The sequence below is a fragment of the Ammodytes marinus genome (assembly GCF_949987685.1).
Source record: "Ammodytes marinus genome assembly, chromosome: 4".
NCBI classification, from domain to species: Eukaryota; Metazoa; Chordata; class Actinopteri; order Uranoscopiformes; family Ammodytidae; genus Ammodytes; species Ammodytes marinus.
This window is the reverse complement of record NC_137233.1, coordinates 1,178,798-1,190,870: the sequence shown is the minus strand read 5'-3', so window position 1 is coordinate 1,190,870 and position 12,073 is coordinate 1,178,798. Positions and strand designations below refer to the sequence as shown.

Genomic DNA, 12,073 nt, shown 5'->3' with positions numbered 1-12,073 from the left:
TATTTTGCATATATGTTCCCACTTCAGCCAAATGACAAAAGCAAAAACTCCTTAACGAAGCGTTTTAGCCCAAAAATGACAAAAAAAGGGAAGCTTAAATCAAGCGATCTGATTGGCTCCTTACTAATGGGCATATACAGAACTGCTATGACGTCCAATCAGTTTGCAGAGTTCCATATCACTTCACGACTGAGGAAGTAACGCCGGTAGTGTAACTATATCTAAAACTAAAACTATAACTATCACTATCACACTATACACTATACACTATACATATGTACAGAAAGAATAAAATAAAGTGATAAAAGAAGTAAAATATAATGGGGTGGTTTGGAGGAAGCACAGCCCAGTCAGAGTGAGTGAAAGTGGGACATGAGGTCCCCACAGTGTATAAGGTCCCCACTGTGTCCCCTTGAAATGAAAAGAAATCACTTAGAGAAAAGAAAGAAAACAAATCAGTGGCTCGTCCTGGATGAGGCGTAGAGAGAGTGCAAGTAGGGCATGCGGTCCCCACAGTGTATGAGGTCCCCACAGTGTATGAGGTCCCCACAGTGTATGAGGTCCCCACAGTGTATGAGGTCCCCACAGTGTATGAGGTCCCAACAGTGTATGAGGTCCCCAGTGTCCCCTTGAAAAGAAAAGAAATCGCTTAAAAACAAGAAGGAAAAAAGAGAAGAAAAATAAATCTGTGGGCCGTCCTGGATGAACCTGAGTAAGAGAGAGTGCAAGTGGGGCTAGAGGTCCTCACAGTGTCCCCTTGAAGGAAGAAGGAAGTAGGAAAAAATAATAATAATAATCCTGCGAACGATTTTCCCACAACTGCATTTAAGCGTTAGTCGACAGAAAATGTTGTGAATAATCCGGAATTTTTCCCAAACATGCCAAAATTGTTCGCGAACATTCAGAAAACTTTTTTTTTCTGCAATTATTCCGAAAAAAAAAGTTTCACAAACATTCTGAACTTTTTTTTTCTTTACGCAAAAACGCCAAACATTTAAAAAAACGCTAAAAGGTTGTGAAAACATGAATGTTGCGACTTTTGCCGACTTTTTGCAACTTGCTTGCGTTTTTTCGACTTAAGCTATTTATGAGTGATGTTGCATTCATCCACGTCTCACTCTCTCTCTGTGAAACTGCAGCTTGTGTGAGAGAGAAACTACAGAGCCGTAGAGACAGACACACACACACACACATGCTGCAGTCTCACAGAGAGAGAGAGAGAGAGAGAGAGAGAGAGAGAGAGAGAGAGAGAGAGAGAGAGAGAGAGAGAGAGAGAGAGAGAGTGAGAGTGAGAGTGAGAGAGGGAGAGGGAGAGGGAGGGGGAGAGATGTGGATGAAATTAATTTAACTGCTGACTGTCCTGAACTTGTAGACAAAGCAGATGCATTGATCAAAATATAAAGTTATTTTTCCAAAATAGCAGACAGTCAGGGCGCTGCCACAGAGTATAAAAGATTACTGAAATTTTTTTTTAAACATATTGTTAAGCACTGCATACTAATGTATATCTTCTCCCTCCTCACACAGTAAGCGTGTAGCTACTTTAACATTTACACTACTTGAACCCAATTGTAGTGCAGCCATTACTATACTAGACATTCAGCAAGTCAAAGGACACGTGGTGTCGTATTACTGATTTTGGTGCAATGTCACTGTATGTGGAATTGGGCTTTATGAATACAAGATACAACTGATTAGATTTAAGTCAATAGTTTAATATTTAAAGGTTTAGCTGATGATGTCTTTAAGGCCCCTGTCAGTCACAGAATAGTCCTAACTTCCTCCATACAACACCCTGCCTCCATGGTAGAGCACACTTATCACAGCTTTTTTCACTGTCAGCTATTGAGCAATGTTTAAATCACAAGATTGTGGTTTCTTGGTTCCTGTTTAAATGGACTTCTTCTTTGTTTAATTTTGAACGTTGTGTCGCAGTTTGTTTTCTCCTCTCAAGCTCCAGCTGAAGGTAAGCGATATACTCTGGTCTCCTTTTTAAAATAATTATGATAATATTTTATTATTTCTAGTATAAATGTAGTAACAGTAGAAACAGAAAATATTTGGAATGTGTGTTCAAATTCATAACTCAAGAGTTTGACAGGACGCTAGAGATAAAGGATGTGAGACAGCCGTTAACTAAGACCCTCCATGTTGTGTTGGTGTGATATTATGATAAATACTAGTGACATAAGAGTGTGTTGATGCAGTAATACAATCTGACAGTGTGGTGTTAGTCATTGAACTGTAGTAAAGGAGCTGAGTACTTTCAGAAGGAAACTTTGGACTTGTTGTTCCACTACACTTATCTGACAGGTTGATACTTCACAGATTCACATTTTACTCACAAAGAATTTGATCAACAAGTCGAATATACACAGAACATGTAGAAAAACACATTCACACAGTTTGAAGTAGAACATAGGAAGACAATGTTATTTATTCACTACACTGCAGCTTAATGGCGCCATCTAGTGGCCTGATAGTAGAAGTGCAGTAACTGATGGAATACCTCAGCTGGAAACGTTGTACTTGTTACTTTACAGTCACATTTTACTCACAAAGAATTTGATCAAGAATCAAGTCATTGACTTCTGTTTCACATGGAAGTACATTTTGTTCACAATAATTCTTGTTTCTTGCTCAAATCCTCCGCTACTTGTTTGTAGATCCATGTGGCGCCATCTGCTGGGTGTCAGCTGTATGACTACTGTTGGTTATTTTCACCCTAGTCATCAAATAATCATCTGGTTATTTTTAGTTTCAATCATCTGAACATTCTAACTAAAGCACTGGTGAGTCTGTATGCACCTTGTTGTGCCTTTTGTGCATTAATACATGATGGAATATAATTCAGGCTCTCAGGCATTCTGTATTGCTTTCAAATTCTAATTTGTTCTCCTGTATTTTTCAAAACCTTAATAATGAAAATGAGGATTTGATTTGGCATGTGTTTCTTCTCCAGGTGAAAGTGTGTGTGAGCTGATGCAGTGAGTTGAGCAGCATGGATCAGAGTGAGGACAGAGAGGAGGGAGTCCCTCCCTCTAAAACCACTCTGTGTGGGGAACATGACGGCCAGACCAAAGCTCAGAGGTGACATGAGGATCTCTAACTGTCCATGACTCAAATCACTGCACCATCATTATTCACACTCAAAGCTGTGTGTGTTTTGTTTTGTGTTGTGTTGTGTTGAACAGACCTGAACCTGAACCCAGCTGTGTGTCCTTCAAGAGTAACCGGTCTATGGATAAACCTATTTACTTCAAAGGTGGAGCCCAGTCTGCTGATCAGAGGTCAGAATGTTGTTTGCTGTTTGTATCTCTTACTATCCATCCCTCCCGAGATGCACTAAACGCTCTGTGTGTGTTGTGTTCATTACACATTTATTGTTCTACCAGGTTCAATCAGAGACCAGACTCCCCTGGACCTGGACCCAGCTGTGTGTCCTTTAAGAGTGACCAATCGTTTGGTCGTTTAATTGATTTTAAAGGACGACAACCATCTGCGGCAGAAAGGTTAACTCACTTAAATGTTCTTGGAAACAGACTAGAATGAACTTGTAATACATTGACATTTTTCGACTGCTAAAGTGCAGTTACACATAAGTGTTTGTTGATCTGTGCTATTAAAAAAAAAACGATTAAGAATCATGAAACCCCTAATATTCTGACACCTGAAAGCTGCTCAGTGTAACTACTGTGTTCTGGGTCCTATGTGTTTCTATCAGGAGGAAGCTGGAACAAACAGACCCCAGCTGTTTGTCTATCAAGAGTGACTTCTCTATGGATCAACGTATAAACTTCAAAGGTGGATGTCAGTCTGTTGATCTGAGGTAAGGATTAAAACTGACAAATCAACACTCTGTTTCCAGTTTTTAAACCCACTATGGAAGAACTCTGAGCACTAAGTTGTGTTCCACCCTGCCTCCACCCTGCCTCACACTCACACAGTCAAACACATTCACAGTGAGAGCTGCCCAGTACAACCTGTCTGATACAACCAGGCACTGGCGGTTCTGCCTCAGCACGCATGTCTTTCTGAAATGCGAAAAAAAAATATATAATTTGTGCTATACAACCATGGAATGAGCTTAAACTCTTTCAAGAATACATTATGTTCAACTATAAAGCTGATTCAGACTCATTTATGGAATGTGTGTAATTCTGTGTTTATAAAATGTATGGGATTTATGAAATTGTGATTTCAAAGTTTTATATTATATTTCAATACCTGCTCCTTCTCTGTTTGCCCCAAGCAGCCCCCGGCTCTGTTCTACAGACACCGGGCCAGTTGCCCCTGGAGCGTTACCCAAACCCCAGACATGATGTGAGCTAATTCTTCATGATTCTTCCACAGAGTCGACCAGGAGATCTCAGAGGGTCCCAGTGGTCGGTCTGCCCAGCAGCAACAAACACACCTGGACTCCACATTCATGGTCTGTACATGTACAACAACTACTTTCCATCTGTTCTGTTCACAATAATAATATCTGTGTCTGTTAGTCTGTCACACATTGATCTGATGTTTTTTCTTCATGGGTTTAGTTTGTGTGTTAATATTCTGTTTCAGCTGCTGGAGGAAAACATCGTCACGTTTGTGAAGAACGAGCTGAAGAAGATCCAGAAGCTTCTGAGTCCAGATTACCCAGAATGCTTAGAGGGTCAGATGGAGGATGAGGAGGTGTTGGACGGTGAGGATGAAGAGCAGAGGAGCAGCAGAGAAGCATTTCTGAAGATCACACTGCACTTCCTGAGGAGAATGAAGCAGGAGGAGCTTGCTGACCTTCTGTGGAGCAGTAAGAGGAGTTTTATAGATTTAACTTGATGGAAAGAGGAAATGGAGGCACCATGGGAGAGTTAGTATTTACACTATCTGCTGTTGATATGATGCACACATTAGTATTGGGCCCATGAATTCTCATGGGCTGAACACAGTCATAAGCCGTTCACAACTGATGTTCTGAAGATATGAAGATTGTAATCCATATCAGTAAGACTTGAATCTAGGTAATGTTAAGTTCCTATCCATCAACAAGTAACTGATTAAAGCACTTGCATTTGCAGTTTTGTGGAGTAATACAATCTGGGTCTGACATTTTCAAAATTGACGAATTGGTTATTCTACCTACTTATCACTGTGTGTGCTGCCATGTCGGACATTGCCACAAGGCAACAGACATTACTATTTCATTACTGGTGGAATGTGTTGTGCAAAAGTCAACATACTGACATCATACAGTTGAAACTCAGATCGGATGGATTACAACTTAAATGGAGGAGGAAAATTCAAATTAAAGTTAACATTCATCAGATTTGATGTATCATCAAGTGATTAATCACAGATCTTGTTTGTTCATTCAGGAACCAGAGCTCCAATGTGCCAGCGTGATCTAAAGACTAACCTGAAGAAGAAGTTCCAGTGTGTGTTTGAGGGGATCGCTAAAGCAGGAAACCCAACTCTTCTGAATCAGATCTACACAGAGCTCTACATCACAGAGGGAGGGACTGGAGAGGTCAATGATGAACATGAGGTCAGACAGGTTGAAACAGCATCCTGGAAAAATGGATCTGATGTTTTTTCTTCATGGTTTGGGTTTGATTGTATTCAAATAACATTCTGTTCCAGCTGCTGGAGGAAAACATCGTCACTTTTGTGAAGAATGAGCTGAAGAAGATCCAGAAGCTTCTGAGTCCAGATTACCCAGAATGCTTAGAGAGTCAGAGGGAGGATGAGGAGGTGTTGGACGGTGAGGATGAAGAGCAGAGGAGGAGCAGCAGAGAAGCATTTCTGAAGATCACACTGCACTTCCTGAGGAGAATGAAGCAGGAGGAGCTGGCTGACCTTCTGTGGAGCAGTAAGAGGATTGATTTCTCTAAAGGTTCAACATGAACGTGAAATGGGACATTCACTTAAGTCTCAAGAGATGGAAGGATTTATGTAAATGTATGCGTTCATATCTGTATTTTAAATCCCTCATCATACATTTTCTTCTACTCAGGAAGTCATTCTGGAGTGTGTCAGCGTGAACTTAAGTCAAACCTGAAGAAGAAGTTCCAGTGTGTGTTTGAGGGGATCGCTAAAGCAGGAAACCCAACCCTTCTGAATCAGATCTACACAGAGCTCTACATCACAGAGGGAGGGACTGGAGAGGTCAATGATGAACATGAGGTCAGACAGGTTGAAACAGCATCCTGGAAACCACACAGACCAGAAACAACAATCAGACAAGAAGACATCTTTAAAGCCTTACCTGGAAGAGATGAACCAAGCAGAACAGTGATGACGAAGGGAGTGGCTGGCATTGGGAAAACAGTCTTAACACAGAAGTTCACTCTGGACTGGGCTGAAGACAAAACCAACCAGGACATTCAGTTCACATTTCCATTCACTTTCAGAGAGCTGAATGTGCTGAAAGAGAAAAAGTACAGCTTGGTGGAACTTGTTCATCACTTCTTCACTGAAACCAAAGCAGCGGGAATCTGCAGCTTTGAAGAGTTCCAGGTTGTGTTCATCTTAGACGGTCTGGATGAGTGTCGACTTCCTCTGGACTTCCACAACAATGAGATCCTGACTGATGTTACAGAGTCCACCTCAGTGGATGTGCTGCTGACAAACCTCATCAGGGGGAAACTGCTTCCCTCTGCTCGCCTCTGGATAACCACACGACCTGCAGCAGCCAATCAGATCCCTCCTGACTGTGTTGGCATGGTGACAGAGGTCAGAGGGTTCACAGACCCACAGAAGGAGGAGTACTTCAGGAAGAGATTCAGAGATGAGGAGCAGGCCAGCAGAATCATCTCCCACATCAAGACATCACGAAGCCTCCACATCATGTGCCACATCCCAGTCTTCTGCTGGATCACTGCTACAGTTCTGGAGGATGTGTTGAAGACTGGAGAGGGAGGAGAGCTGCCCAAGACCCTGACTGAGATGTACATCTATTTCCTAGTGGTTCAGGCCAAACTGAAGAACACCAAGTATGATGGAGGAGCTGAGACAGATCCACACTGGAGTCCAGAGAGCAGGAAGATGATCAAGTCTCTGGCAAAACTGGCTTTTGAGCAGCTGCAGAAAGGAAACCTGATCTTCTATGAATCAGACCTGACAGAGTGTGGCATCGATATCAGAGCAGCCTCAGTGTACTCAGGAGTGTTCACACAGATCTTCAAAGAGGAGGGAGGACTGTACCAGGACAAGGTGTTCTGCTTCGTCCATCTGAGCGTTCAGGAGTTTCTTGCTGCTCTTCATGTCCATCGGACATTCATCAACTCTGGAGTCAATCTGATGTCTGATGAACAAACAACATCCTGGCGGTCTAAATTCTTCAGAGGCAAAGCTAATCTAACACATCTCCACCAGAGTGCTGTGGACAAGGCCTTACAGAGTCCAAATGGACACCTGGACTTGTTCCTCCGCTTCCTCCTGGGTCTTTCACTGCAGACCAATCAGAATCTCCTCAGAGGTCTGCTGACACAGACAGGAAGTAGCTCATGCACCAACAAGGAAACAGTTGAGTACATCAAGAAGAAGATCAGTGAGGATATCTCTTCAGAGAAAAGCATCAATCTGTTCCACTGTCTGAATGAGCTGAATGATCGTTCTCTAGTGGAGGAGATCCAACAGTCCCTGAGTTCAGGAAGTCTCTCCACAGAGAAACTGTCTCCTGCTCAGTGGTCAGCTCTGGTCTTCATCTTACTGTCATCAGAAAAAGATCTGGACGTGTTTGACCTGAAGAAATACTCTGCTTCAGAGGAGGCTCTTCTGAGGCTGCTGCCAGTGGTCAAAGCCTCCAACAAAGCTCTGTAGGTGGACACATGAAACCTGTCAATATTAGGGATGAGGTTTGGAACCGTTTTCTATTTACTTATTTAACCAGGAAAAAGTCTCATTGAGATTAAAAATAAATTTGCAAGAGAGTCCTGGCCAAGACAGGCAGCAGTTAAAGTTACAGACAACAAATGAATGTAAAAACAGAGAACATATTCAAACAGTTCCTCTTTTTTCAAAACCTGAAAATCATAAATTAATCAAAAATCAGACAGTTTTTTTTTTCTGAGATTATCAATCCTGCTATCAGAACGTCACGTCATTTAACCCATTGATGTCAGATTTATGGTGCCAGTGATAACTGAACTAAATTATAAAATAAAGCTATCTTCTCCTTCCTATATCTGTCTATCTTTATCCCTCCACTGCATCCTCAGTCACTACTATCCATGCTAAAAGGAAGCAGGGTTACAACCTCATTTAGCACATTATTTTTAAATATTTTTTATTATTTATTCTTTTTTTTCTCCCCCATCTAATTTTGTTTTGTAAGCGCTAAGGGAGCATGTTTAAATAAAACCTGTGAACCTTAACCTTTAAATGTATTTTAATTCATGTTTCTATGTGCTACACAGGCTTAGATATTAAGGTTTTGGTAGACTTGACCATTCGTACTATTACTATTACTACTTTTCAACAACAAGAAAAATTGGCGAGAAAATTTAATTATATAGTTGTTTGGGAGAGACATTTGTTATCCCAGTAGTCGGAAATATGACCTGTTAAACGTCCTATCACCAGCTCGAATCATCTTATAAACAATAAAAGAAAAACCAGTTAAAAGGTTATTGTCTCATTGTCTTTTAATCAAATAATAGAAACGTATTGATGGTGGTATTGATGAAGAGTCAGATTGATAAGGAGTCTCGATAATGGTTTCTTATCAATCAAATTGTCGATAGTGCTTGATTTTTCTAATAATAAACATTGTTTTATTTGTGTTCACCAATTCTCCTTCAGGCTGAGTGGCTGTAACCTCTCAGAGAGAAGCTGTGAAGCTCTGTCCTCAGTTCTCAGCTCCCAGTCCTCTAGTCTGAGAGAGCTGGACCTGAGTAACAACGACCTGCAGGATTCAGGAGTGAAGTGTCTGTCTGTTGGACTGAAGAGTCCACACTGTAAACTGGAAACACTCAGGTCAGAATTCATCTGTTTGTTTAACGGTTGTGTCTCGGCTGTTCTTCGTTGAGCCGTGGGTACAGATGGCGAGGTAGCTCGACTCGCTTCCAAACTATTCCAAGCACTCGCGATTTCAAAAAATGATTATATTTATTTTACAGCTCAAAAAGGAACAAAACTTTCTTCTAAATAAAGGAAAATATACTGGCAAACGAATAAATCATTGAAAGTTACGAGTGAACTAAAGTAAGCGGTCGAAAGACTTTTTTAACCCACCGCCTCTTTCCCTTGACACTTAGTTTTTCATCAAAACAATACACACACCTGTCCTAAGTACCTGAGCGGTGCGTAAAGCACGCCCACAGACCTCTGCAGGTAATCACAAAACAAAGAAGCCTAGGCATAAACAGTATTAATAATATGCTAAACTAATTCAAAATTTAGCTTTCATTTAAAACATTTCTATTTCCATAAACAATAAACAATAAACATCTTTGTGAACAGAAAATCAATAGACTCATTAAAACGGCCGCGACATTCCGGCCCCTAATTGTAATACTCTATTACCAATTATCTTTAAGAAGCCGTTATAATACTAACAAAACAACTTTTCTTTGATTTTCTTTTACATTCCATAGACCCTTGTTGGTTATACAAAATCCAGTTGGGCAAAACATAATTGTCCATGAGACACAAAAAAGTGGAAGCCTAAAAGCTTACTTGCATGAACAGTTCATTCAAAAAGGTCAAATGTCTCTTCTTATGTGAAAAAAGGTTTCTTCACGCTGCCATGATGCAGCGTCGCAATGTCTTGTGTGTGCATGTGTGCATGTGTGTGCAAGGCCATATCAGGGTAAGTGTAGAGCCGGGGCAGACTCCTGAACATGGGGACTTTACTCTGCCTCCAACAGCAGACACAGCCGGGTGACGGGCCGTTCCAAAACGGATGTTCTTGTCTTGAGTTGAACACGGCGAACATGTCCTTTAGAGTCGGCCATTGTCTCTGTGATGCGTCCCATGAGCCACGAGTTCCTGGGTGATGCATCCTCCACCACAAGAACGAGGTCCCCAACTGTGAAGTTCCTCCGTGGTTTGTGCCACTTTTGGCGCTTCTGCATCATAGTGAGGTATTCCTTGACCCACCTTTTCCAGAACATGTCTGTGATGTATTGCACTTGCCTCCATCTTTTACGAGTGTATGAGTCCTCCTTCCTGAACAAACCGGGTGGCATTATTGGTTTACCTTTGAGCTGGAGGATGTGATTGGGCGTTAGTGCTTCGATGTCATTGGGATCGTCACTGGATGGGGTAATGGGACGATCGTTTAGTATAGCCTCTGCCTCACACATAGCTGTTTGAAGGGTCTCATCATCAAGAGTTTGCTGTTTAAGCACTGAATAGAGCACTCTCTTGACCTGCTGTATGAGGCGCTCCCAGACACCTCCATGGTGCGCTCCATGGGGAGGGTTAAAGGTCCACTTGATTTCCTCTTGCAAAAGAGCTTTCTGGATCTTCCCTTGGTTGAGCTCCCGAAGGGCCTCTTTCAGCTCTCGATTAGAGCTCACAAAGTTAGTGCCATTGTCCGACCTTATCTCCTTCACTTGCCCTCTTCGACATATAAACCTCCTGATAGCATTTATACATGCGTCTGTGTTGAGACTGTGCGCTACCTCCAGGTGGACTGCACGGGATGCGAGACAGGTAAATATTACCCCGTATCTTTTTACTGTACTTCTGCCACGTTTAACATCAATGGGCCCAAAGTAGTCCACCCCAACGTGTGTAAACGGAGGGAGCTCTGGCGAGACGCGGTCAACAGGAAGGTCTGCCATTTTTTGGCTTCCAGCACTTTGGCGTCGAAGCTTGCATGCCAAGCATTCCCTGATGACTGCTCTGGCTGCTGCATTGGCGTGGAGTATCCAAAATTTACGACGGAGAGTGGAAAGCATGTGATTCCGCCCACTGTGGCCGACCATTTCATGTGTGTGACGAAGAATGATCTTAGAGATATGGCTGGATTTGGGCAGTATGGCTGGGTGCTTGGTTTCCTCTGGAAGGGCTGCTCTGCTCAGCCTCCCACCAACTCTCAAGACACCATCTACTATAACTGGGTCAAGTTGGACCAAAGAACTCGTCTTCTTGACTGTGCCTTTTACCAAAGAAGCCAGTTCTTCTGGGAAGCTTTGTTTTTGCACAAAGCATATAATGGCCTTTTCTGCCTCAGCCAGGTCTTCAACAGCGAGCCTTTGTGTCTTAAGGCTGGCTTTGAACTGCTGCATGTGCTTGGCCACTGTGTCATCGTGCTTGCTGGAGCCTTGGTGCGTGGCAAGCGCCTTGGCTCGTTCTTGACACAGTTGTTTAAGCAGCTCTTTGTATTTGAGGATCCACCCCACTGCTCTTTTTAAGTCGATCCAGTTGGAAAAGTAACTTAGGAGGATAGCAGTGGGAGAGTCACTGTGCTGTAGCACTGCTGCATAAACCGGTACCACATTCCTTACTTCTGGATCCTCTACAGAGATCACACCTGGATCTTCATCGTACCCTGGCCATTTGCATGGATGTGTTTTTAGAAACTCAGGGCCATGAATCCAGGTTTTGGACTGAAGAAAGGTGTCTGTCCGCATGCCACGTGACGCCACGTCTGCAGGATTTAGCTTGGAGCTGACGTAGTTCCATTGAGGGACTTTGGACAGTGTCCGTATGATGGCAACTCTGTTCGCCACAAAGGTTTTGAACCTTGCTGTTGTGCTTGCATTGTACTTCAAAACGGACGTGCTGTCGGTCCAGTACTTCGACTCCTCCAATGGAATTTGCAGCTCTGTTTTCAGCATACGGTCCATACGCACCGCCAAGACTGCCGCTGCAAGCTCCATTCTGGGGATGGTGGTCTGCTTGAGGGGTGCTACTTTTGCCTTGCCCATGATGAAAACAGTGTGCACTTCATCTTTGTGGTTAGTGAGTCTGAGGTATGACACTGTTCCTAGGCCAACCTCACTTGCGTCACAAAAGTGGTGCAGCTGTGTGGATGAGATCTCACCAAAGCCTTGGGGCGTGATACATCTGCTCACGGAGAATGCATCCAACAGCGTCAATTGTCTTAACCATCTCTGCCACCTGTCGGCATGTTCTTGTG

At 42.7% G+C, this 12,073-nt stretch overlaps 1 protein-coding gene across 1 annotated transcript in view; it reads left to right on the top strand.

The window, feature by feature from the left end:
* LOC307249176 (uncharacterized protein) overlaps nt 1-12,073 on the top strand; it is a gene marked incomplete at its 3' end in the record, with an annotated part of 45,769 nt that overhangs the window by 13,099 nt on the left and 20,597 nt on the right. The window contains exons 13-20 of the mRNA XM_080025813.1: nt 2,989-3,090; nt 3,195-3,290; nt 3,396-3,461; nt 3,725-3,829; nt 4,354-4,432; nt 5,623-5,851; nt 5,996-7,799; nt 8,785-8,958. Of these exons, the coding sequence (XP_079881939.1) occupies nt 2,989-3,090; nt 3,195-3,290; nt 3,396-3,461; nt 3,725-3,829; nt 4,354-4,432; nt 5,623-5,851; nt 5,996-7,799; nt 8,785-8,958 (2,655 nt within the window). The remainder of the gene's footprint in view (nt 1-2,988; nt 3,091-3,194; nt 3,291-3,395; nt 3,462-3,724; nt 3,830-4,353; nt 4,433-5,622; nt 5,852-5,995; nt 7,800-8,784; nt 8,959-12,073) is intronic.